This window comes from Dermochelys coriacea, chromosome 1 (assembly GCF_009764565.3).
Source record: "Dermochelys coriacea isolate rDerCor1 chromosome 1, rDerCor1.pri.v4, whole genome shotgun sequence".
Lineage (NCBI taxonomy): Eukaryota > Metazoa > Chordata > Testudines > Dermochelyidae > Dermochelys > Dermochelys coriacea.
In genome coordinates, this window is record NC_050068.2 from 101066265 (window position 1) to 101093013 (window position 26749).

General features: G+C 38.4%; 1 protein-coding gene across 2 annotated transcripts in view; it reads right to left on the reverse strand.

The window, feature by feature from the left end:
• The window catches only part of NALCN (sodium leak channel, non-selective), a 389689-nt gene that overhangs the window by 212963 nt on the left and 149977 nt on the right, over positions 1-26749 (reverse strand). For both annotated transcript variants that reach the window (XM_038386658.2, XM_038386660.2), the window contains exons 8-10: positions 21965-22107; positions 21741-21845; positions 18929-19015 (exon numbers count right to left, since the gene is read on the reverse strand). In XM_038386658.2, coding sequence (XP_038242586.1) covers positions 18929-19015; positions 21741-21845; positions 21965-22107 — 335 coding nt within the window. The remainder of the gene's footprint in view (positions 1-18928; positions 19016-21740; positions 21846-21964; positions 22108-26749) is intronic.

Genomic DNA, 26749 nt, shown 5'->3' on the forward strand with positions numbered 1-26749 from the left:
CGCTGTCTTTAATTCTAAGAACTAGTTGGTGTTACTGTATGAACAGTGTTCAATAATAAACATGAAGCAGTGAAAATAAATTTTATGTAGCTATAGGAAATTGACAAAATTCCCTCTTTTAATTGTACTTGTTGCCAGGATAAATAAACCACTCTTTTCCAATAAGCATAATTTCAAATGTACAAAATGTAAATGTTTTAAATGAAAAACATTTTGGAAAGCACACACACTGCTAAGTGATTTGAACCATATACATATTAAATCCATGATGTATATGACATGTGGACAACCATTTGTTTTAAGACAGCATAACATTTTTTTTTTGTATTTGGAACTTTAGGGGTGAAATACTGCCAATTGAAGTCAATGGCAAAACTCCCATTGAGTTCAGCAGGGAAAGGATTTCACCATAGTCTCTTCTATGCTTCTGTGAGAGGAACGGAAAAAGACATGGTGAAACCAAGGGTGGGAAAAGAGGCAAAACACTGCCTCTTTCACATGCTCTCCCCATCCCACGTGGATGCCCTTCTGCTGGAGATATATGAGGATTAGCTACTATAAAACTTTGGAGGTTGGGCTGGGAGCAGTAATTCTCCAAGTGACAATTCCTGTGGACTTCCTATCAGAAATCTGATCTGGAATTAGTGCTGCAAAGAGTAGTCCACTGGGGTTCTGTGTGAGGGTTCAGCAGCCTGCCCAAAAGTAGCAAACTGCAGGACTGAGGCCTACATTGGTATGTCAGTGCTTGTTCTGTTCTTTTTTCCCCCCATTATTCCCCAAAAAAAGGGGAGAGAGGTTTGAACATAAAACAGAAAAGCAAGTGGGCTCTTGTATGAGCAAAATATATTTTGAACTAATTGAATTTGATTTTGCCAGTGCGTAAGGTTAATGTGAAGCTAACTTGTATAGTTTCACTTTTTTAAAATAAAAAGACTATTTGAGAGCTCTTTCTATTGTGTTGTTGTTATTGCAGTTGTTCTCTTTAAAATATTCACTTTGGGGTGGATTCTGCTACCCTTGAATAGTACCTTATTCCACAAATAGCCTCATTGCCATCGGTGGGAGTACTTGGGACCCCAAATCAGCAAAACACATGCTTTAATGGGATTTCAGTCGGCACTTAAGTGCTTTATTGAATTGGAGCCTCACTAAGTAATGTGCTAGGCAACAGTGTGAGGAATGCCTTAAACAGCATTTTGTGTGAAAATAACATACTAAATTATACCCATACAGACACACACAACAAAATAAAACTATGTTAAGAACATTATTGAGATTGCAAAGTCAAGCAGTCAAAAACTAGGACATGTCAGAATTAAGGTTGTCAGTGCAACCTAATGCAGTCCCCTTGTGCAGATGATGCATTATGATGCAGTCTTTAATTATATTATCACATATTTTTTTCCACAGGACCCCTGGTTCATCCAGTGCGCAAGACAGATCTGCTCTGAGGATGAAACAGGGTTGTGTACTGATGGAGAGTCTTGTCTGTAAGACCCCTGCAAAAGTTGGAAGGTGTGCCGTGAATGAGGCAGGGGATTTCAGGAAGAGGAAGGATGGTCTCATAGCTAAGGCAAATGAATGCTACTCCGGAAAACTAGATTTTATCCCTGCCTTTGCTGCAGAGTTCTTATGTGATATTAGAAAAGTCACTTAAGCCAAACTTTTCACAGGTGGTCACTAATTGTGTACTCATTTTATGGGTGCCCAACTTGAGACATTGGGGCTCAATTTGCAGAAGTGCTGAGCACTCATTACTGCAATTGAAGTCAATAGAAGCTGTGACTGGATATATAAAGTACTAAATAATTCCAAGTACTCTGGAAAATCAGGTTCTAGGCATCTCAAATCGGGCATCTAAAATTAGTGGATACTTTTGACCTTAATTCTCTGTGCCTCCGTTTTTCACCTGTAAAATGAGGGTAATTATACCACTCATCTCACAATGAATTACATGCAAGGTATTCAGATTAGCTTTTGTTTGGTATTTTATAGATTTTTTTTCTCCCTTCACCTTCTCTCCTTAAGAAGGAGGCTTTATTCTTTAAGAATCTTTTCCTGATGTTGATTTTTGTAGATGCCAGATCTGTTATTACTTATTCAGGGTTGGACACATTTTCTAATAATAGCCATTTTATAAGATTTGAAATTCTATTCAGGTTTCATGCTATTAAATGACAATTCACATTATAGCTACAAGTGTATAAATTATAAATGTGTTTCGTTAAATGTCACTAGGATGTGCATCCTGGTTAAGAAAATGATTGTACTTCCATATTTAAAGCAATTTAAGCCTGACTTGGTTTACAAGAAACAAATCTATTACAAAACGAACACATGAAACTGAAGAATAAATGGGTGGGCAAAGTTCAATATTCTTCAAATAAAAATAAAACTTGGTGTCACTGTTCTTATAAACTTTTTTTTCCCTTTAAACATTTTGAGACCATTCTGGTGGAAGATAGAAAGAAATGTAATATAAGTCACCTATCTAGGTATCTATATAGCTAGGTATCTATATATCACTGTAGTATGTCAACACATCCCAAGTAAGTGTGAATTTACACTATTCTCACCATTTTTTACAGATTAAGACATGGAGGGATTAAGGGCCTGAATTGCAGTTCGATGTGTGTTATGGGTGCTCTGAGCATATGAAAAAATCAGACCTTACATGATCTGACTACGGTCACCCAGGCAATCTTTGGCAGAGGATTGCACTCAGATTTCCTGAGTTCTATTCCAGTACCTCATGCACAAACCGATCCTGAAAGTGGGTCTTTTACAGATTACCACTGTCAGCATATACTAGTATGATGCGGACTTAATCAGCCTATTTGATACAGAAGTAAAGACCTTTTTTTAAAAAAAAAACAAATTCAGTTATTTACATGGAATTACACTTTCTTCTTTCAAAAAATGTGTTTGCCGTTAGCTGAAAACATGTGATTTGTGGCTCATTATTGTTATAGCATATTTGAATAGTTTGTTTTATTATTTACTGCCTGTACTGCAAACTTGTGTACAACAAAAGATTTTTTTTAAAAGAAAGTGCTACCAAGTACAGAAAAAAGAAACTTTGGTTTAAAACTCTAAGTAATGTACAAACATTAGAAATAGGCTGAGCTGCAGTGTTCATATTTACCAAAAAATTCCTGCTCAAACAAAAGTTAATCTACAAGTACAACAGAGCAGCTGATGGATATTAGGAACTGATGAAATTACACTCTACCAGAATGGTATCAGTTGTCAGCTATGCCATAGATACTGCATAGTACCTATGCTGTGGATGACAGAGTCTAGAAGCTGACTGAAGTATTGCAGATGCAATACAATTTGCTATCACTGGAGTAGCCCTGGTAGAGAAAGACCTCCTAAAACTGCTCCAGCACCACAAAGCAGCAGAGGGAGCAGTCACACCAGGAAATTGAGAGTTTTGCAGGAGTCGTTAAGATTAGTCCCACAGAGGCAAGGTATGGGACTCTCTACCCGTCACAGTTACAGTTCCTTCCTTCTCCAGATCCAGCAGGGTGGTGTGTGTAAATTCTGCCTGGGCAGAGGAAACTGGGTGGCGAGGGAGAGAGGGGTCTGAATGGTGGAGTTTGAGCCATGGGAAATAGGAGTCAGAAGCACAGGGAAGGGTTCTCAGCCTCAGATAAGAGAAATAGGGCTTGAGGTGGAAGGTTAAGAGTCTGGGGAAGGGTTTAGAGTTGGACATCTGAGCTACCCCAGTTCTTAGTCTGGATAGGGGAAGTTTTTGAGCTAAGATGATGCTGAGATTGGAGCCTAAGAGGTGCTAGTGAGAGGTGATTTCTGAATGCAAGAGGGTTGGGAAGGAGCTTAGGAGCTATAGTGTGGGTGGTTTTGAGCCAGGAGGATAACAGGCCAGGTTGGCAAAGTTCAGTGTGGCTGAATGGAGCCTGAGGGGGGTTAACCGGGCAAATGAGATGCATGGTTGAGTGATGGTGTGAGTATGGGTGAACGAGTGGGGTAGGAAAATGAACACATCTGGGTGAGTATACGAGGGAGCGTAGGGGAGATAGGAGGCAAAAAGCTAGATGGGTGTGAGGGTGGAGAGAGAGACAAGAGGCCATGACTGGGGAAAAAAACAATCAAGCAGATGCAGAGAGAGGAAATCATATTCCTCTCCACTACACCCTTTACTGTAACATGCCATGGTTTTTATCCTGAAAGGGGATAAACTTCCCTGTGAATCTTCCCCATTCCCACCAAAATCCTAGTGTCCCACTTTCTCATTTTGAAAATCTTGGCAACCTGTAGGAAATGGAGGCAAAGAAGAGAGTGGGGGGAGGTTCATTAGCTCTGCCACCTACATTGAGTTCTAGCTTCCACAGTAACAAAAAATACCTTCTGCATCCAAGTTGCCTAATATAACTGCTTGTCTAATTCTTTGCTTTTTATACTCCCAAAGCTGCAGAAAAGGAAACGACTAATACAAATCCTGAACACAATACGATTAGCAAATTGCCCAGTTACGGATTAAGCACCCCAGTAGCATTACTGACAAAAGAATATGTTGCAGAACCCAACGTGTGCAGGAGCTAGCTTTATTCAGTACCATTCGGATCTTGAGCACTTTGGGGCTCAAAAGACAAGGTGGAGATTAAATGAACAAAGACTGACTCTGGGGAGCAATTAAGAGGAATTCTAAAGCACTGTAGTGTAAACATGAAATATCAAGTAAGCACCAGACTGTATTTGTATCAGCTCTGTGTCATATTTATCTTTCTAATCATAGAAGTTAGAAAAGAAAAATGTCTATTATCTCCTGCACTGCATTCCTGTCAATGCAGGATTATTCCTTACAGTACATTTTCAAGTGTTTTGTACTATCCAGGTTTCAGAGTAGCAGCCGTGTTAGTCTGTATTCACAAAAAGAAAAGGAGTACTTGTGGCACCTTAGAGACTAACAAATTTATTTGAGCATAAGCTTTCGTGAGCTACAGCTCACTTCATTGGATGTGAACTGTAGCTCACAAAAGCTTAGGCTCAAATAAATTTGTTAGTCTCTAAGGTGCCACAAGTACTCCTTCTCTTTGTACTATCCAGTTTGTAAAGGCTCGCATGATGGTAAGTAAGGGAGCTGCTACCACTTCCCTACAGAGACTATTCCAAAGCCTAGTACATCTCAATGGCAGCCAAAATGTTCCCTTTTTCAATTGTATCCCATTGCCTTAATTATACCCCCTCTGTACTACCCATATTAGCTTCCATCGTTAGTATTTACACCCTTTATATAGTCAAAATTCTTACCCAGGAATTTTGATTTCTCATCTTTATACACTGTACCAACAAGCCTTCGCTACAGGTTTGTGATAGGAAAGAATTTGGTAAAGTTTTCAGCAATAATCTGGGAATTAAGTGAAAGTTTTTGAAAGACAGGAGAACTGGAAAGAATTTCGTAAAAGGTTTTCAGCAGGAATCTGGGAATTAAGTGAGAGTTTTTAAAAGACAGAAGAACTGTGAACATTGGCCAAAATTCCTCCTTAAGTGTCAGGAAGCCAAACTCCACTATCTTTAGTAAGGTTGAAGCACTTATAGTGAGGGTTGAATTTGATCCATTATTTGTAAGCTTTGAGACAGTCAAGATTGTAACAGAAAGAATTAAAAGAAATGAACAACAACAAAAAAGGCTTAAAACCAAAGCTATGCAAAATATTCTCAAATCAGGCTTCAGGTTAGAAGCATATCTCAGCCTCTGCTTGAGAATGGTTGCAAACATGAGCTGAGTTTGTTTAACAGATCAGAAGCCAGTAAACATCCTTCTTTGCACCCATCTCCCCCTTCCCTCCTCTACATTAACAGCTCTCGTCTTCCCTAAAACTAGCTACACAATCTCTCTCTCCAGAGATCTGAGATAAAAGTGGGCAGCGAGGGAGCAGGCTGGTATGGTAGAGAGGGGACCTTATAAGGGGACAGTGGAATGGCCCACTATGAGGGATTATGCTTAGAGGTTTGAAATGATTAAACTACAACCTCCAAGTGAGGCTGCAGTAGCTGGCTTGAGTCTAAATCCAGCCACAGTGCATAGTTCAGTGCAAAACCCTCTTCATAAACCAATCCCTTCCAGGTTCATGGAACCTTAACTGAGAGAGAATAAAAAAAAAAACCTAATCTAAAGTCTGCTTCTGAAAGTACTTGAGTAACTACACTTCAGTGAATAGTCCACTTGAATCAGGTTTCAGAGTAGCAGCCGTGTTAGTCTGTATTCGCAAAAAGAAAAGGAGTACTTGTGGCACCTTAGAGACTAACAAATTTATTAGAGCATAAGCTTTCGTGAGCTACAGCTCACTGCATCCGATGAAGTGAGCTGTAGCTCACGAAAGCTTATGCTCTAATAAATTTGTTAGTCTCTAAGGTGCCACAAGTACTCCTTTTCTTAGTCCACTTGAAGTCAATGAAGTCACTGCATTAATAACCTGATTTTCAAAGGTACAGAGCAACTTCAGCTTTCATTGACCTCACTGGGATTGATGGGTGCTATGTACTTCTGAAAAATCAGATCACAGGTGTTTGCAAAAATCAGGGCATCTGGCCTTTTGGAGGTTAGACTGAAGCAAAATGGAGGTACAGACTTTCTGAATCTCCTTCAATATGAGTTAAAGGCATTCGAGTTAGTGCCGGAGAAGACCAAGAAAGTAAAAGAAAAAAAAATCTTTTTCCTCTCAGAAATATTTTTTCCTGTCAGATATATTTGGGGTGGAGAAATCCTCATCTGAATATATCATATTCACTTAAGAGTTCTTAAGGGTTCTCTGTAAAAAAGTTTAACGTGTGTGTGTCCTAACTGCTTTCACTTTAAACACCAACAGGATGCCAGAGGCATCAATAAGAAAAGGAGTACCCGTGGCACCTTAGAGACTAACAAATTTATTAGAGCATAAGCTTTCGTGAGCTACAGCTCACTTCATCGGATGCATATGGTGCATATGGTGGAAAAAGCAGAGGAGAGGTATATATAGGGTGGTGTTTATGTGACCATCTCTTATTAGCACCGTAGTGTCCAGGAAGTGGATCTCTTGTGTGGACTGGTCCACTAACCACTGGGAATGGATGAGTCATTACACAAAGTAAAACTATTTCCCCATGATATTTCTCCCTCCCACCCCCCCACCCCCCACTGTTCCTCTGATATTCTTGTTAACTGCTGGAATTAGCCTACCTTGCTTGTCACCATGAAAGGTTTTCCTCCTTTCCCCCCCCTGCTGCTGGTGATGGTTTATCTTAAGTGATCACTCTCCTTACAGTGTGTATGATAAACCCATTGTTTCATGTTCTCTGTGTGTATATAAATCTCTCCTCTGCTTTTTCCACCAAATGCATCCGATGAAGTGAGCTGTAGCTCACGAAAGCTTATGCTCTAATAAATTTGTTAGTCTCTAAGGTGCCACGGGTACTCCTTTTCTTTTTGCGAATACAGACTAACACGGCTGCTACTCTAAAAGAGGCATCAATAATATTCCAAAATACTTCAAAGTCATTATTTAACTTTATGATTCATCTGAACCAATATTATTGGCTAGTAAAGCTGTAACATCGGATCTATTTTTAGCACTACTGTAAAAACATGCCTTGGTTGGTGTCAAGGTTCCTTCCCCTCTTTGAACTCTAGGGTACAGATGTGGGGACGTGTATGAAAAACCCTTTGTTTTTTCCCCTACTCCAGCTTTTGAAAGTATCTTGTCTCCTCATTGGTCATTTTGGTCAGGTGCCAGCGAGGTTATCTTAGCTTCTTAACCCTTTATAAGTGAAAGGGCTTTTCCTCTGGCCAGAAGGGATTTAAAGGTGTTTACCCTTCCCTTTATATTTACGACAGTTGGGGAAACACTTTTTTTTAAAAATATGGGAAACGGGGGGAAGGAAACTAAAAAAAAAGGGGGGGAAATGCTAGTTTTATTCTAAAGCTTTGCAGTTCTTCGCCCAAACTTGTCATCAGAGCTACAGCACTAAGCAAGTCTTGCTGTTGCTGCTTCAAATACTTTGATTGCTATAATTATGCTAAACACACACACACACAAAACCCAACACGACAATTTAAATACCTGTTTTCAGCTTGCTGGGATTTGAAACACTGGACATATTTAACCCCAGAAATTGAGTTTTCTAAAGGAAACTCAGCTGAACCTTAATTTTAGTAGCATTATTGAATACTTCAACACTGGTGTGCCCTCAAAATAGTCTGTAAATACAAATTACAGAACAAGTTCTAGTGAATGTCCATCAATGAGCAGAATTCTAAAACCGAAAAGGTTCACCCAGCCTATTCAAATAATAGTAAAAAAGCCAAAGAAATCTGCAACAAACCAAATCTTTTGGATAGATTATAATAGCTTGACGTATTTAGAGTGTACCTTTCCTCTAATGGATTTCATAGTATTAACTAAATTACTTGATTGTTATGCTGACAGAATTGTGGGGAAAATGGGGGAAAATTCAGGGACCTAGTGGGACTGTAAACATCAGCCAAAGATCCAGAAAGTTTGATAGGCCAGGACTAACATTTATATATTTTAGCCACCACAAATAAACCCCAGAGAATGTCACACAAACCCCATCCTATCAAGTCACCTTCTAAATCTAAACATTGCAGTTTTGGGGTCAGTGGGGGCTGAGGAGATGGCAAAGGCTCAAACTTTCATTCCCATTCTTTAGTGGGGCCTGTCCTCATTCTTTGTGGTGTCCATGCCCAATCCTATTAGAATCTTCAGGGGGACAGGTGAGTAGGTTGATGTAGGAGGTTGCTGCAGTTGAGAGCAAGTATTCTTCCTTTTTTGCCTCTTACAGGCAAGGAGGTGAAGACCATTTTTTGATCACTCCCCTCAAAGAAACTATTGATGAAATCAGGGAGGAGGAAATGACCACCTAGTGCCTCAGAAGCTCCCAAAGAAAGCAGGGCTGTGAAGCACAGGCAGTAGAGCCTAGGAAATTTTGAATATATAGGAGCATGTATTGGTGAATAATATGCCTCTCCTGGAAGGAGCATTGCTCCAGGCTTTCTATTCAGTTCTTTCCTTCTCCAGTATGCAAGCCGATTTCAAGTTGAATCACTACCTTCTATGTCCCAGTGAGAAGTGGATTCCTAGGGTACTCACCAATTTTTCTGATCCAGGTCAACAGGGAGTTTCCAGTCCACTCCTTGGGTCTTGGACCATCAAGGAAAGTCCTGTCCTTGGCTTCTGTCAGCCAAGGAGGGAGGGATGTCTACTCTGAGCAGACCATAGACCTGTTGACTTCTTGAAGGTGAAATTCTTGTAAACATGTCGTCAATGCCCCACTGAAATGACTTCTTCTTTAGGTGCACATGTGTTAATACTGCACTGGAGAAGCAGAATCATAGAAGTGATGGCAGAACAGTATAAAGTCATTGAGGCCATTTTCCTGCAAATGCAGGATGGTTACCCATTGGACATTTTCTGGAGCTGTGTTTTGTTCAGTCTGGTTGTAAGAATCGCAGGTGATGGGTCTTCCACAAAATCCACTGGGATACTATTGCGCAGCTAACAAATCTCAGAGTCAGACAGATTTTCCTGATACTCAATAGAAATTCTTCCCCTCTCAGTTTCCCATCATTCCTAGTTATATACATTCATGCTACAATAAATTAATAAATAAATCTTCTCCATCCTTGGTGTTTTATACTCTTCAAATATTTGTAAACTGTTCTCTCTCCCATCTCCTTAGTTTTAGATAAACCAAGGTATATATATTGTGGTGGTGCCTTTGTGCCACCAAAATCAAGCTTGTGATCAGTTTTGCATTTAATGTTCTTTCACGCGCTCTGTTTTACATGAAAATCCATGTACATCTATTCCAAATTTTCAGCACATAACCTCTGAGAAAAGCTTCAGTTTTCCAAGGAGCTTCAAGAAAATCAGCTAATTAGTTTCTGACTTCTAAGCAACTAAAAGTTGCTCTCCCTCCCCACAAAAATGTACAGTTTGAGTATCATGATTGCTTTGGGCCCTTCTAGATTAAAAGCTACACACTTTAGAACTTGAAAACATTGTTCATTGTGAGAGTTTGGTTGGGTCTCTTGGGTTATGGAATTATTTTGTTAATGAATAAAAAGAAAAAAATCTTAGGATTTTATGTTATAACTATTGGTTCATATTTAGCTGAGGAAAACAAAGGTTCGCATCATGCTTAGCCAGCCTTCCAGCAGCCAATTCCCCAAGCATGAATTGGTGAGATTTTTCAGAGCAGTGCAGAACAACTAGTTTGGGAGAAATCTGGCTATTGATGCTGGTGGGCAGTTTGGGTAAGGGCATGCTGCCAGGATTTCATCCCCACTGGGGCAGAGTTAAGGTAGAAATATGTTGTCTATATGCTGGTTGTTGTAGTGGTCACATATGCATCTTTGGATTAAGGAGTAAAAGGCATATCATGTTAGATACCATGACTTTTCATTTCCTTGCTTTTACGGGTTTGTGTTAAGTATGTCAGGTGTAGAGCAACTTTTCATTCACCCAGCATGAAGAGGGTTTTGGCACTAATTTCTTACAATCAGGGCCTCTCTATACCAAAGAGTGAACAAACACAAAGTAAGAGACATCCCCTGACACAAACAGCTCTTTTAGCCTCTTCCCTTATGGTAAATTGAACCTTCGAGACCTCTGATTATTTTCATTGCTCAGTACTGAATAACTGCTAATTTTCTCTAAGGGAAACATAAAGCGCTCTCTCCCACCCACACAGCCATTGTAGAAAAAGAGGTCAGGATGCTCCCATATCAGGAAACAAAGGAAAAAATTAACCAGTTGACTGCCTCACTGCCACAGGAGGCCTATTCTATTTAATAGAGACTAACTTTTCATTTCTCTCTCTTTTCCCCACCCGATTCCAACAATTATGCCAGGCAAAGAAATCCCCCCCCACCCAAAAAAACCCACCACATACACATACACCTCACCATTCTTCAGCATCGCTGCTATTACAGCCTTAGGGTAAGAATTACTTCTACTCTGGCTGCATTTCCCCTTCCCACAATCCCATCCAGGAAGAGAAAATGGCTGGTGCTTCCATTTTTCAAAATATTCATCAAATAGCTTCCCATAATATCCAGCACTGCAACTGCAGATAGGGAGTTTGTGTGGAGCTGGCTTATGAGGTGCCAAAATCTTATCGTCTACACTGGTTTCTCTGGTGAAAAAGCACTCAGTTTCCCCACAGACACAGTCCCCTTCCATCTCACTTTTTCTCCACTGCTCTCTATAGTTACTTTTTTGAAATATGGGTACGAATATATTAATCATAATTAGTTTATATCTATCTATCTATTTATACACATACACACACACTCCTCCTCAGTCTCTGAAGTAAAAACCCACATTTTTTTGAGTCCCACTTCTTGCCCTAGTAAATCAGCTACATACTACATAAACAAAAATTGCATTAACTCATATGAAATGATGCAACCTCTATCCATGCCCAGGAGTTTAGAATAAGATTAGAATACAGGAAAATAAAGCTTGTTTTAAACTAACACCCTTGAACTTCAGGATTTGTGAAACTATGCAAACTGCTTCTGATGAAACTAGTCAACCCATTCAAGCCAAACTTACAGTACAGTCAGCTATAACAGTTTTTTTCTCTCACCCCCATGAGGAGGCTTTTAAAAATACTCATTAAAATTATTTGAAAGAAATAACATATGTATAAACTTCGACTATACACTGTATTTACTCTCTGTCTGGTATTACAGAGGGATCTGGTACACTCTTGGGGCCGAAGAGAGTTCCATGAACCTCAGGTCAACAATTCTTGGAATTGTCTAGACACTGAATGAGATCATTTTAGAAAGTTAGACAGGGACAGTCAGAGGAGTCCTTAAAAATATATTGGAAGGTACTGAAACCCAATTAAGTCAGTTGGGCCTGATTCTCTTCTCAGGAGTAATTCTTTATAAAACTGTTTAAAGCCAGTGTAAGTGAGAATAGAATGTGGTATAATGGTGTAAAACTTCTAGAGGGACTCTTGAGTTACATAGGTGTAAATGAGATTAGCACTAGGGCCACTGTTCTAATTTAATAATAAGCATTTGCTATAAAAAGGAAAGAGGGGAAAAAACCATTTTACATTCCATACTATTACTGCTGTAATCAAATTCCCCAAATACTGGCTGGTCCTCTATGTGTCACTTTGGACTGGAAATCATCTCTCTCTTATTTAATCTATCCCTCATGATGCAGCTAAAATAATCTCCTATTCCTATGATTCTGCTCATGCCCTCTCTACCCTTTGCTGGTTTCCTGTCTTTCCACATCAAATGTAAGCTCCTTGCGTTCATTTTCAAGGTACTACACAATTCTTTAATAGGTAAACATATACACAAAATAGCAATATTACACAGCACAAGATAACAACTCTTTTGGAAAAAGCTGTTATTAGAATGTTGATGTCTCCTTTGCTCTGATTGGTGTGAAGTGTTTCAGAGTTTTCTAATTCTTGTGATCCCATTTTTATTTTCAAGTGATAACCCATGATGGCCTATACTTTAATTTTGTGGTACCCATATCACATAGATTGAGACCAAAATGGTTAAAAGTTAATAGAATATTTTAAAAATAAATCAGTTTGAAAAAAGTGTTTAAGATCACAGTTCATTAACAGGACACAGATGTAAATAAATTTCACAAATATGTAAATTTCAAAATAAAACAGATAAAGATAATTTCCTTCTATGCATACATGCTACAACACCAGTTCATGTCTCTGTGTTTACCTTAAAACTCTGATGACATTACTAATACATAATGCCATATGCTGCAAGGAATGAAGATCCCTGCACTAATATAGGTGTTAGTTATGTGATTAGTGGTTAGAAGGAAGACACAGGCAGGTTAAAGCTTGTCAATTCATCTTTAAGCCACCAAGAACGTTCTACACATGTACCAGAGAAGGAAAGCATCTTTGGTGACAGAAAGACAAAAAGAAGGAAGGACTAATAAAAGTCAATCCCTTTATATTCCCATTCTTTAGGATTCTTAACGGACAATAAAAAATACAAGGTGTCTTTAACAAGGGGATTAAAAGACTAAACCATTTCCAGCAGAGTTTGAAAAAAAGATTTTTCTGGTGCCTCATGTTCAGCCTTTTGGTATCCATGAGACTGAGAACTTCCCAGTATGTTGGTAGGTGTAATTCATGGTAGGCAGGAAATTATAATAAACCTAAATCTATTAAAACAGTATCAACAACAACAGCAACATAATTTGGGAAAGTGGGTTCCTCACCATGCATTTATGACAAATGATTCATGTTGAAATGGAAATCATAATTATTTTTCTGGGACAAAAAAAATCGGTATTCGTAATCAATGCCATTCATGGGAAACAATGAAAATAAATAACTGGGGACCACAGGTTATCTTTTGGGACAATGAAAAGAAAAATGCAGTAAAAAGTCATTATATAGAAGTAAAGCCTGACTGTAGTTAAGCAAAACCCCAAATGCTAGTAATTATGGGAGGTTATGTCTCACTGGCAATTTCTATCCATTCTGAAAATCTTGAGAAAATTGAGTAGGGAGTTTCTGAAATTAAAAGCTCCACCAAAAACCCACAATCCTTGGTCTACCTCTAGTGCTTTATTCCTACACACTTCTCTCCTTTCACTAAGTAACTCAGTGGGCCAAGAACTTTCTTTATCTTCCCTATGTTCCTCTATTTAGAGACAGTTATTTGGCTATTTATGTGATCTCTACCCCTAATTCCTGACCACCTCATGGTTTTTAATAGATTGTATTCTCATGGGACCTGTGTGAGGTTGGGAAGAATTTTCCCATTTTACAGATTACCTGATTTATCCAAAATCTACAGGAAATTTATGGCTGATTGAGGAATTGAACCCAGGTCTCCTGAGGCCCAGTCTAGCACTCCATCAATTGGACCATTTCCTCCTCTCTGAGACAAAGTGCAATTTGTTGAGGAGATAAATCCTAAATTCTTGATTGTCTAGTCTGTAAACAATTTGCTGCTTGAATACAAAAACTGGCAGAATGTAAATATATCAGTGAATGAATAAATGGAATTTCATCAAAACACAGTCCTAACTGTTGAAAGAGTACCATATTCTTTGTGTTTACAGTAATAATATTTAAAGAGCCCAGAGAAAAATTAAGAAAACCTAACAAAATCTTCATTAAGAAATTTAATTCAAATTATAAAAAAAATCTTCACTAACCTTTCCCAAGAACTCTACCCTATCTGTATACTGAGTGACAACACACTTAGCCAATAAATGTCAAGATAGAAATATTATAAATTCACAAGAATCCTCACTGGCTGAAAATATCCTAATGGATGGACACTTATCTATCAGTCCCTGAAAGATGATTAATCCTTTCATGGGTGTTTTATATACACAACATTTTATATGTCTCTTAAGAAACGTGGAAAAAACCGCTAACAAAACCAAATAAACAACAAACACATCTCTCATTAAGGACTCCAGACTCAGTGAATGCATTGAATATATTGCAAAAGTTGTGGCAACCTTTAGATGCATGACCTACTTAAAATCTATTATATTTTTATTTAAGCAATGGTGCAACTGCATAAAGTAAATACATATGCATGAATTTATCAGGTTTCAGAGTAGCAGCCATGTTAGTCTGTATCCGCAAAAAGAAAAGGAGGACTTGTGACACCGACTAACAAATTTATTTGAGCATAAGCTTTCGTGAGCTATAGCTCACTTCATCGGATGCATTCAGTGGAAAATACAGTGGGGAGATTTATATACACAGAGAACATGAAACAATGGGTGTTACCATACACTCTGTAACGAGAGTGATCAGGTAAGATGAGCTATTACCAGCTGGAGAGCTGGGGGGGGGGGAACCTTTTGTAATGATAATCAAGGTGAGCCATTTCCTGCGGTTGACAAGAATGTCTGAGGAACAGCGGGGGGCTGACTTAGAACGCTTCCTCAGCTCTTGTCCCCTAATGCCCCTACTCTATTTGCGCTACATTGATGACATCTTCATCATCTGGACCCATGGAAAAGAAGCTCTTAAGGAATTGCACCATGATTTCAACAATTTCCATCCCACCATCAATCTCAGCCTGGACCAGTCCACACAAAAGAGCCACTTCCTGGACACTACAGTGCTAATAAGCAATGGTCACATAAACACCACCCTATACCGGAAACCTACTGACCGCTATGCCTACCTACATGCCTCCAGCTTTCATCCAGATCATACCACTCGATCCATTGTCTACAGCCAAGCGCTACGATATAACCGCATTTGCTCCAACCCCTCAGACAGAGACAAACACCTACAAGATCTCTATCATGCATTCCTACAACTACAATACCCACCTGCTGAAGTGAAGAAACAGATTGACAGAGCCAGAAGAGTACCCAGAAGTCACCTACTACAGGACAGGCCCAACAAAGAAAACAACAGAACGCCACTAGCCATCACCTTCAGCCCCCAACTAAAACCTCTCCAACGCATCATCAAGGATCTACAACCTATCCTGAAGGACGACCCATCACTCTCACAGATCTTGGGAGACAGGCCAGTCCTTGCTTACAGACAGCCCCCCTGAAGCAAATACTCACCAGCAATCACATACCACACAACAGAACCACTAACCCAGGAACCTATCCTTGCAACAAAGTCCGTTGCCAACTGTGTCCACATATCTATTCAGGGGACACCATCATAGGGCCTAATCACATCAGCCACACTATCAGAGGCTCATTCACCTGCACATTTACCAATGTGATATATGCTATCATGTGCCAGCAATGTCCCTCTGCCATGTACATTGGCCAAACTGGACAGTCTCTACGTAAAAGAATAAATGGACACAAATCAGACATCAAGAATTATAACATTCAAAAACAAGTCAGAGAACACTTCAATCTCTTTGGTCACTTGATTACAGACCTAAAAGTGGCAATTCTTCAACAAAAAAACTTCAAAAACAGACTCCAATGAGAGACTTCTGAATTGGAATTAATTTGCAAACTGGATATAACTAACTTAGGCTTGAATAAAGACTGGGTGTGGATGTGTCATTACACAAAGTAAAACTATTTCCCCATGTTTATTCCCCCCATTGTTCCTCAGACGTTCTTGTCAACTGCTGGAAATGGCGCACTTTGATTATCACTGCAAAAGTTCCCCCCCCCGCTCTCCTGCTGGTAATAGCTCACCTTACCTGATCACTCTCGTTACAGTGTGTATGGTAACACCCATTGTTTTATGTTCTCTGTGTATATAAATCTCCCCACTGTATTTTCCACCAAACGCATCCGAAGAAGTGAGCTGTACCTCACGAAAGCTTATGCTCAAATAAAGTTGTTAGTCTCTAAGATGCCACAAGTCCTCCTTTTCTTTTTATGAATTTATCAGATGTTTAGAATGCATGTTTTTTAAGGGCACGGATTGTATTTTCCTCTGTGTTTATAAAGCAACTTGACTCAATTTGGACAGTACTATACTATAAATGACAATTTTGTGCATTTTTTTGCTTGTTTTGACCTCCTGCAAGGTAAAATATAATTGAAAATCAGCTGGATGTTGATAGGATGGAGTCGTATCAATCTGTCAAAAGAAAACTACTCTCTGAATTGCAAAAGTAAAAAAGCCACAGCATCAGCTAAAGCATGAGGTTCCAACTTAATGGAACACAATGTACCATGTGCTTTTATGACTCTTGAAAAAAACAATATGCCACACCACAGTAATCAGACAAAGATGAAACAAGCAATTCAGATGTTATCTCGAACTTCCATTCAATGGTGCTTTCACCATCAGTTTGGCAACATTTTCACCACCACTTGCGATTAGCACTTGAGAAATGATAGGTCTCCATGACTAACTGATAGTTCTCCAAATGTAACTGTAAACGGGGAATTGTCATCGAGAGCATGCGTTTCCAATGGGGCCCTGCAGGGTTTGGGTCTTGGCCCTTAGCTATTTAACATTTGTATAAATGGCATGTAAGAAAACATGAAATCATCACTGACAAAGTTTGCAGACAATGCAAAAATTGGGGGAGTGGTAAATAATGAAGAGGAAAGGTGTGATTCAGAGTGATTTGGTAAACTGGACACAAACTAAGAATTATTCAATTTATTATGGCTAAATGTAAACATATACATCTATGAACAAAGAACATAGGGCATACTTACAGTATGGAGCATTCTATCCTGGGAAGCAGTGACTAAAACAGACTTGTGGGTTGTGGCAGATAATCAGCTAACCATGATCTCTCAGTGTAATGCTGTGGCCAGAAGAGTTAATGTGATCACAGAATGCATAAGCAGAGAAATCTTGAGCAAGAGGAGAGAGGTTATTTTACCTCCGTATTTGGCATTGCTGTGATTACTGCTAGAATACTGTGTCCAGTTCTGATGCCCATAATTAAAAAATTATGTTGATAAATTGGAAAGGGTTCAGAGAAGAGCCATGAGAATGATTAAAAGATTAGAAAACATGCCTTATAGTCAGACACTCCAAGAGCTCAATCTATTTAGCTTAACAAAGATAATTTTAAGGGGTGACTTGATTACAGTCTATATAAGTATCTACACAGGGAACAAATATTTAACAAAGAGCTCTTCAATCTATCAGAGAAAGTTATAACAATCCCAATGGCTGGAAGCTGAAGCTAGACAAATTCAGTCCCGAACAAAAGTTTAGAACTTTTAACACTGAGAGAAATTAGCCACTGGAACAATTTACCAAGGGTCATGGTGGATTCTCCTTTGGAATTATTTGGGGGAAGTTCTATGGCCTGAGTTATACAAGAGGTCAGTCTAGATTATTACAATGGTCCCTTCTGGATTTGGAATCTATGAATCTATAAGAACACAGTGCAGATGATGCTTCGGTAGGCTAGATACTGCCACACCTCAAGAATTTACATTCTTTTGTTGGAACAATTAAGAGATATGCCATGAGTAACAGACATATCAAACAATAGTGTGACAAGCTCGTTCAACTTTAATAATGTGCAACTTTCCTGAACTCATGGTAAAAGGCGTTTGTCAGGAGACATGCATCAGTGTATGTCCTGCCAGCTTGTACACATACCGTAGCTCACATGCTAAACTGAACGTTATCAGAACCATAGCCTAGAAGGTACAGATCATATTATTCTGATTGCTGTAGTGTTTTTGGTGTTGTGTTCTGAAGTAAGGCAGGCTCACTGACAAGTGTCATTCCTTATCATGCAAGACTGAAAATTATAAATAAAACTTTGTGGTGCTCTACATTGTTTTGTGAATGGAAAATTTGATTTATAAACATTCTTTATCCTAATTTTGGAGTTATGTAAGGGTTGAGTAAGATGGATTTTCATTAATTCATTTATGTAAAACTAAAAATATCAAAATTAAACATTTAAAACATTGTATTAGTTTGAATGTAGGTCTACTGCCTCCCTCTATTAGTCATATTTTAAAGTTGAAAATGGGTTTTAAGTATTTTTGTGTTGAGCATGTTATTTGGCCCACTTTTTAGTGCACACTATTGTATTTTGGGATTAATAACTGGGCATATTATACACCTAACCCACGGGTGGGATTGATTTGTAGGGAAGGATATGGAGGTAAAGAAGGATTATTTAAATTATTTAAGGTAATAAAATGATATTTTAAAAACCTTTTTTTAAAATGACAACATCGGACAGTCCCTTTATAAAGAATGTACTTTTCTAGACAAACATTATAAAATGCCTTATAATTTGGGATGAAGTCCATACTACTTTCTTTGCTGATTTTATCTTTCATGAGCACATGCAGTATGACTTTGTAGTTACCAATAAATGTAAGGCAATTCATGATTAATATTATTGCAGCTATAATTTCTCACCAACAGCCACTCTAAGCCAACATTCACACACTACTGTTTACACCGATTGCTTTATTTAAAAAAAGTACCGTACCTGTAGACATGCTGGAGCTCTGCCCTGGGGTTTATTCATATCAACAGCCACTAGCTGCCAGCCTCCAGCAGCATCTTCATGAAACATCTTGAAAGGAAAAATAGTTGTCAGAAGCATTTTACATAATGATAAATACAAATGAAACTTGTGATAAATATTTTTTTAGGATCTGCTCACATTCTGATCTCTGCGCTGTTAAAGAAAGAGGGAAACGGTTCTTATTGTTACAGAATACGCAAGATAGATCTCACCATTTTCCTATTTTAATAACAACTGTGTCAGAACAATAACTTTTAGCATGCAGAATTTCATTCAGATAATATCAAAAACCACATTACATCTACTTAATAATTGGTTCTAATTTATTAGTACTAATTACACTAACTAGTTCAGAGTGGATCTGTTCAGCACTATTTGTTTTATAGAATCTCTCAGAACAAAGCTCCTCATCTACTCAGCATATTTAGAAGAAACCCAGCTATCTTACATTCTTGTTAAAAGCAAGTTTCATGGTGGCCTTTTGCAGAACTCCCTGGGATTTACACCAAGGGAACAATAATAAATCACACCATGTCCTTTTACTGACAAAAGTACTTTACACCAAGGGTCAGAATCTGATCTTTGTTACACTGCGTATCCACAGTAAGTCCATAGCAGTTCAGTGCAGTTACTCTGACGATACAGGGGTATAATTAAAAATGTGGAGTGAAATCCTGGCTTCACTGAAATCACTGGCAAAACTCTCATTGACTTCAGGGCGCCAGTATTTCACCCCAGCCTTTAGAAAACAGAACATGTATATAAAATAGCTTTTAATAATAAGTTGTAGGTTGATTGGCATAAGAAATGTTTCCAGAAAGCCATTAACAGAAAATGTGCATATGTTCCTGTGAAGATAATGAGCTACACTAATTTTTTACTCATCATCTGAGAGAACTCCCTTTATAGCACTTACTTCAGCAGCCCATAAACACCTGAGAGCCAACTTTTCTTTGATCAGTAGTAGACTAATTTTCTGCACAAGTTAATTGATTTGTCAAGTGGGCAAATGAAGTAAATCACACAGCAAAAGTACAGAAGAAAATTTTGTCAAGGTCACTTCAAGCCCAAAACAAGAAATATGGTCCATTTTTATATGGCACTTTGTATTGGAAAGGCTCCTTTAGAGAATTCTGACCAATATAGAAACAGTAGAAGCATTTTTTTTATAGTCTGTTAAACTAGATTCCCATTATGTCAGTGTTTCAGATAACATCACTTTTTGGAACAAGATAGCCATTAACCTGTCTACAGTCCACAAATTATTTTTATTCTGTGATATGATGGTGTTCATATTTAATGTGATCACATTCTTCTGATCTGATGACGTTATCCTTAGTGTTTCTATTTTCCCCAAATGTGGCTGTTTCTAGAGTTTCCCCATAGAGACCTTTCTGTCACAGACCCTAGTTAATTCACAGAGGCTGTGGCAATAAAACTAGAGATGTGACAGATACTAAACCCAGATCTGATTTGTATACTGATGTGCTATGTTTGGTGAAATCATCTTCACCCAGAATTACATTTGGCCTAGGCCAGGTTTCAGCTAAGATCATAGTCTCAACAATAACCTTATGCCAATGAGTTTCATAGGCAAAATGTGGATTGTGTGAAAAAGTATTTCCTGCTAGGAGTAATGTGAAGGAGCAAATTTTAAACTGATAAAAAGAAAAATGTTCTGACACAAGCTATACTTAGACTGCAGAACTCAATGCCACAAGATATCATGGAACCCAAGAAACAAGCAGGATTCATTAAAGGACTGGACATTCATATGGATAACACAAATTTCCAGGTTTCAGAGTAGCAGCCATGTTAGTCTGTATTCGCAAAAAGAAAAGGAGTACTTGTGGCACCTTAGAGACTAACAAATTTATTTGAGCATAAACTTTCGTGAGCTACAGCTCACTTCAGGAATGCATCCGATGAAGTGAGCTGTAGCTCACGAAAGCTTATGCTCAAATAAATTTGTTAGTCTCTAAGGTGCCACCAGCACTCCTTTTCTTTTTACAAATTTCCAGAATTATAATAGAAAATATTAAACAAAATAATTTTGGAAGAGATTTACACCCTTATTCTTTAGGGCACAAACTAACATCCAAATACCAGGGGATAGGAAGAAATTTTCCTTACGAGGAAGTTTCCCATATCTGCCTTCTGTAGGGTTTTTTCCATGTTCCTCTCAGGCAGCTAATATTGGCCACAACCAGACACAAGATACTGCACTAGGCAGACAACTGTTCTGAAGAAGCATGGCCATTCCCATGTTCTAGATACTTAAAATAGCCTCTGTGATGATGCAGCAGACATTTTAAGTTGGATAGAGCGTGCACAAGGGGGGGCAAGCAGAGGCAACCCCCCACCAATAATCAGTGAGGGGCACAGAACTCCTCCAGCTCTGGGCTGCGGTGGAGAGAGCAAGCTCCTCCGGCCACGGAGCTGCGGCGGGAAGAGCCCATATTCCAACACCCAAATATTATATGGAAACAAAAAATAAAAAGGAATCATTCAATCTCTAATTACGATGGACAAATGGGCAGTGTGTTCAGTATATAACAAGATGTGCCCACAAATAATGGCTTGATTATGTTCTATTATATTTTTATATTATATTTTTAAGATACCCTATTTGAATGATACACTCTATCATATACAATGTACTGAGATGGGCAATAGCTAGCAGGGATTTCTGGTTTACTACTCTGCAATAAATTAAAAACAGAGGTATCCAAACAATATCTCAGTATTCAGAGCTATAACATCAATACTCTACCTGGGTAGTAGCTGTTGAGGTGGTACTGCTCCTGGACCCCCACATCTGCTGGAATTGCACTCTTATTTCAGCAAATGTTTCAATGATGACAGCAATGAACACGTTCTACAAGAAAAATGAAAAGCAAAGGCTTACCAGGAAGCTCAGCAGGTGGAAAAGAGCAGAAATTCAGTCAAACATGATTTATATTCCAGGCAGGTTTAAAAGAACAAATTGTTCAGTACCTTAACAAGCCAGGCAAGAAAGAAAATTAAGGTGATGAAATAGAAGTATGAACGCCATCGGGGAAAACTGTCAATTGCTCTATACATAAGGAACACCCAGCCTTCTTGAGAAGCAGCTTCATAAACAGTAAATATGCTGGTGCCTGTTGATGAAAAATGAAAATATTTTAAATAAAAAATAATCATTTTCAAGATCTGCAAGCAATCATCTTTCATCCATTTCCTTTTTGTAAATGGTAAAGGTCCCCCAAAAGAAGTAACTCTTCATGCACACTTGCATGTTGTTTCTTCTTATGATTGGATCTAAATTGTTTTTACATTACAGTGTTCCTCATCCACCTCTTGGATACATACACACAGCCCTCTGGATAACTTTAATGGGAAATGCAAATGACTCCAAAGGCAGAACTCAGCCCACTGTGAGTAATCTCAGTATTATCTGTGAGAAAAGTTGAATTAAACTATCAGGATTGTTGACCAGCAGGAGAAATGAGTTTGAATTTATTTGCATTAATAAAGCAAATATAAATTAGGTAATCAATAATATACAGCAAGGTATGTGGTTAAGCTGGTTCAGGTAATCATACTCAAGTATTTACCCAAATGCATTTGAACACTGCAAAAGTGCACATATCTATTACAGCCACACTAATTTAAGTGTCTTATTGCTTTTAGGAAATACTTTTCAAAGCATTTTAAAATTAAAGTTATTCAGTCTTTGGAGAGTATGGGGTGGATGGAAAGTTGTAAGTTTCTATGTGTATGGAAACCTATTTGATTTAAAAATGTATTGCTAAAAGTTATTTTTTTCCAGTTTTAAGGAACTACAAACTTTAGGAGCCAAGAGCATCCTCAAGTCTGGAGCCAATTTTTGCAAACTGACTCTTGTGCTTGTCATCCGACAACCAAACGTTGAAATCTAAAAAGGAGAGCGCCCACTCTCTTCTGTAGCTACTGGCAACCTTTCTGATACCATTTCAATGGAATGGCGATCTCATGGGTGAAGAAAGAAAGAAAGAAAGAAAGAAAGAAAGAAAGAAAGAAAGAAAGAAAGAAAGAAAGAGAAAAATTTTAAAAATGAAAAAAGGAGTCCTATTTATATATCTGCTTAAGAAGCTTGCTGAATTTGGTACCAAATGCCCAATTTATGTTATTATAAAACATTGTTCCAAATATTTTTCTTATATTGGGGCACAATCCTGCAACCCTTCATTCCACATGAGAAGGGACTACAGGATCAAGGCCTTGGGTTATTCTTTTTAAATTTTGTTTCATTATATTGGTTTGTATTTATCCTTCTGATAATGGATCAATCATAAAGATGGTTATCTGAAAACAAGACCATTGCCTTTCATACTGACCAGTTTTGTATCATTTTTATCTTGTGGCTTCCCTGGTCTATTTATTGCATACAGCTGTTGTCCTTTGTCTTACACTTACAGTGTAAGCTACTTGGGGAAAGGACTATATTTTTGTTATAGCAAAGTGGGGACCTGGTCTATTACTGGAGACCTTAAGTGCTATTGCAATACAAATAATAATAATGAGCCTGCAATGAGCCTCATTCAGGAAGACTCCTGCCCTTACACAGAGCCCCCTTTAAGGCAATGAGGGGCCCATTCACAATAAACTCATTGTGGGATAGGGACCCATATTTTTATTATAGATGATATGTTTTTTGCCAGTTACATATTTAATTATCTCCTGATTTAGATCGGATCATAATAAATTTATAAGAAAATATTCCCTATTAGGAAATACTGAGCTGGTGCTGCTAGACTTGGTCAGCACCTAGCTACGCTTGGTTCTCCCCAACAAACAGCCAGGTGGTGCAAAAGGCAGGAAGTCAATGCAGAAGCTTTCCTTGAATTTTAAGATAATTTATATAAAATATTCATTTACAAAATCATTTAACTGAGAGATTTTTTCTAATGTCTAAAAATCAAATGCCAACAGTCAGATTGTGAAATCAAAAGATCAGAATGATAAATATCAATTCTGGGCACATGTTCACTAGCACTCTTTGGTAAATGCCAGACTTTTACCCAAAATTCTTAAAAATTGTTCAAGACTGACTTTTTAATCCAGTTTGCTATTTACCTGCAGTAATTCAGATTGTGCATTCTCTACTGCAGAGCAAAAAGACTATTTCAGACAGGAACTAGAAAAATCTGAAGAAATACATGAAAACAGTGAAATTTCTTTGCTGGTTTGATCTACTGCAACAGTTTGAAATTGTAAAAGGGAAACCATGATGGAAACAACTTTTCTTACCTATTCATTTTTGTTTTTTTGCTAAGCCAGTAATTGGTGGATGAGTCTCTGTTCCACTCAGTATGGAAACAGTCACAAAGCTGCAATACTGGGGCTGCTTGGGAAAAAACTCCACCCCTACTGAAACCCATTCTAATGACCATCTCCAGAGATGAATGATAAGTTTGTCAAAAAAAAGGGGCCAGCTCCTTAGCTGGTGTAAATAGCCATAGCTCACCCGAAATAACAAGAACTCTACCGATTTATAACCAGCTAAAGATCTGGCACTATTTCTTTTTTATTACAAAAAAACAGCACAGTTTGCAACATTAATACAGGTGTGAAGTATCAGGGGGTAGCTGTGTGAGTTTATATCCACAAAAACAACAAGGAGTCCAGTGGCACCTTAAAGACTAACAGATTTATTTGGGCATAAGCTTTTGTGGGTAAAAAACCACTTCTTCAGATGCCTGGAGTGAAAATTACAGATGCAAGCATTATATACTGATACATGAAGAGAAGGGAATTACCTACAAGTGGAGAACCAGTGCTGACAGGGCCAATTCAATCAGGGTGGATGTAGTCCACTCCCAATAATTGATGAGGAGGTGTCAATTCCAGGAGAGGCAAAGCTGCTTATGTAGTGAACCAGCCACTCCCAGTCCCTATTTAAACCCAAATTAATGGTGTTAAATTTACAAATGAATTTTAGTTCTGCAGTTTCTGTCTGAAGTCTGTTTCTGAAGTTTTTTTTGTTCAAGTATAGCTACTTTTAAATCTGTTATAGCAACTATACACCACACCACAGAAACACTAAACCAGGAACCAATCCCTGTCGCAAACCTCATTGCCTACTCTGTCCCCATATCTACTCTAGCGACACCATCAGAGGACCCAACGACATCAGCCACACCATCAGGGGCTCATTCACCTGCACGTCTACTAATGTTATATATACCATCATGTGCCAGCAATGCCCCTTTGCCATGTACATTGGCCAAACTCGGCAGTCCCTACATAAAAGAATAAATGGACCCAAATCGGACATCGGGAATGGTAACATACAAAAGCCAGTAGGAGAATAAAAGCCAGTAGAAGACCACTTCAATCTTCCTGGACATTCTATAACAGATTAAAAAGGTTTTTTGACAACCAATACATCTTCTTTTAAAGACCCTTCTCAAACTGCAGTCACATTATCAAAGACAAATGTTTCTTTCATCCACCCAGAGGACAGAAATACACAATGAAAGGATCACATGTAGAAAAGTGTTTGTAATATAGAGACAGAATCCTGCTCAACTTACCTAAGTACTCTCATGCTTTGTATTATACAGAGCAAAAAGGTGCACTCAAGAGGAAAACTAAATTACTAATAATAAGACACATTTAGCTATATGGGTACTGTAATAGGGTTTTCAAACCCCATACTTAGAATAGGCAGAAAGGAGCAGAGAGTCTTCCCTGCTTAGGGACAACTGGGCTGACCACACCCAGCACAGCCTCCAGAACAGCCAATCATAGAGCATGCACCCAAAGCTGGGACCAATAAGGAAAACAATCCCATCTATAAAGGAAGGAGAACACAGAAATTCTGGGATAGCAGAGAGGCAAGAGCCCCATGCCAGGCTGCCTCTAAGAAACTGACAGGGAGACAAAGGAAGACTGCAATCCCTGGAGTTTAAGGGCTGATTGACTCATTTTATGTTAAATTGATGGGCTGGGATAATTTGAGATGAATTGAGGCAGATGAGTTAGAAACTGGAACCTCTAGAGAGACTGCCCAAGAGCGGTTGACACATACACAGCATACATAACCCAGGAGGTGTTTTCTATTTTTAATTTCTGTAATTATATGGCCTGATTTATAGCTGGTATCATAGAACATTAAAGACAAAAGTTAAGATATTAAGATAATTTAATCAGATGCATGTAGATTCAGGTTTATGCTGACCATCTTGAGTAGAGCTACTCTTTTTTTCTAAAAGAAAAGGAGTACTTGTGGCACCTTAGAGACTAACAAATTTATTAGAGCATAAGCTTTCGTGAGCTACAGCTCACTTCATCGGATGCATTTGGTGGAAAAAACAGAGGAGAGATTTATATACACACACACAGAGAACATGAAACAATGGGTTTATCATACACACTGTAAGGAGAGTGATCACTTAAGATAAGCCATCACCAACAATCTTATCTTAAGTGATCACTCTCCTTACAGTGTGTATGATAAACCCATTGTTTCATGTTCTCTGTGTGTGTGTATATAAATCTCTCCTCTGTTTTTTCCACCAAATGCATCCGATGAAGTGAGCTGTAGCTCACGAAAGCTTATGCTCTAATAAATTTGTTAGTCTCTAAGGTGCCACAAGTACTCCTTTTCTTTTTGCGAATACAGACTAACACGGCTGCTACTCTGAAACCTATCTTTTTTTCTAGAGGGGCTTTCCTTGTCCTCCTCTGCTGGCTGTGAGCCTGATGAGAAGGAAAATTCACTTTAAATCTTCTGACCATAACCCACTGGATGACCTT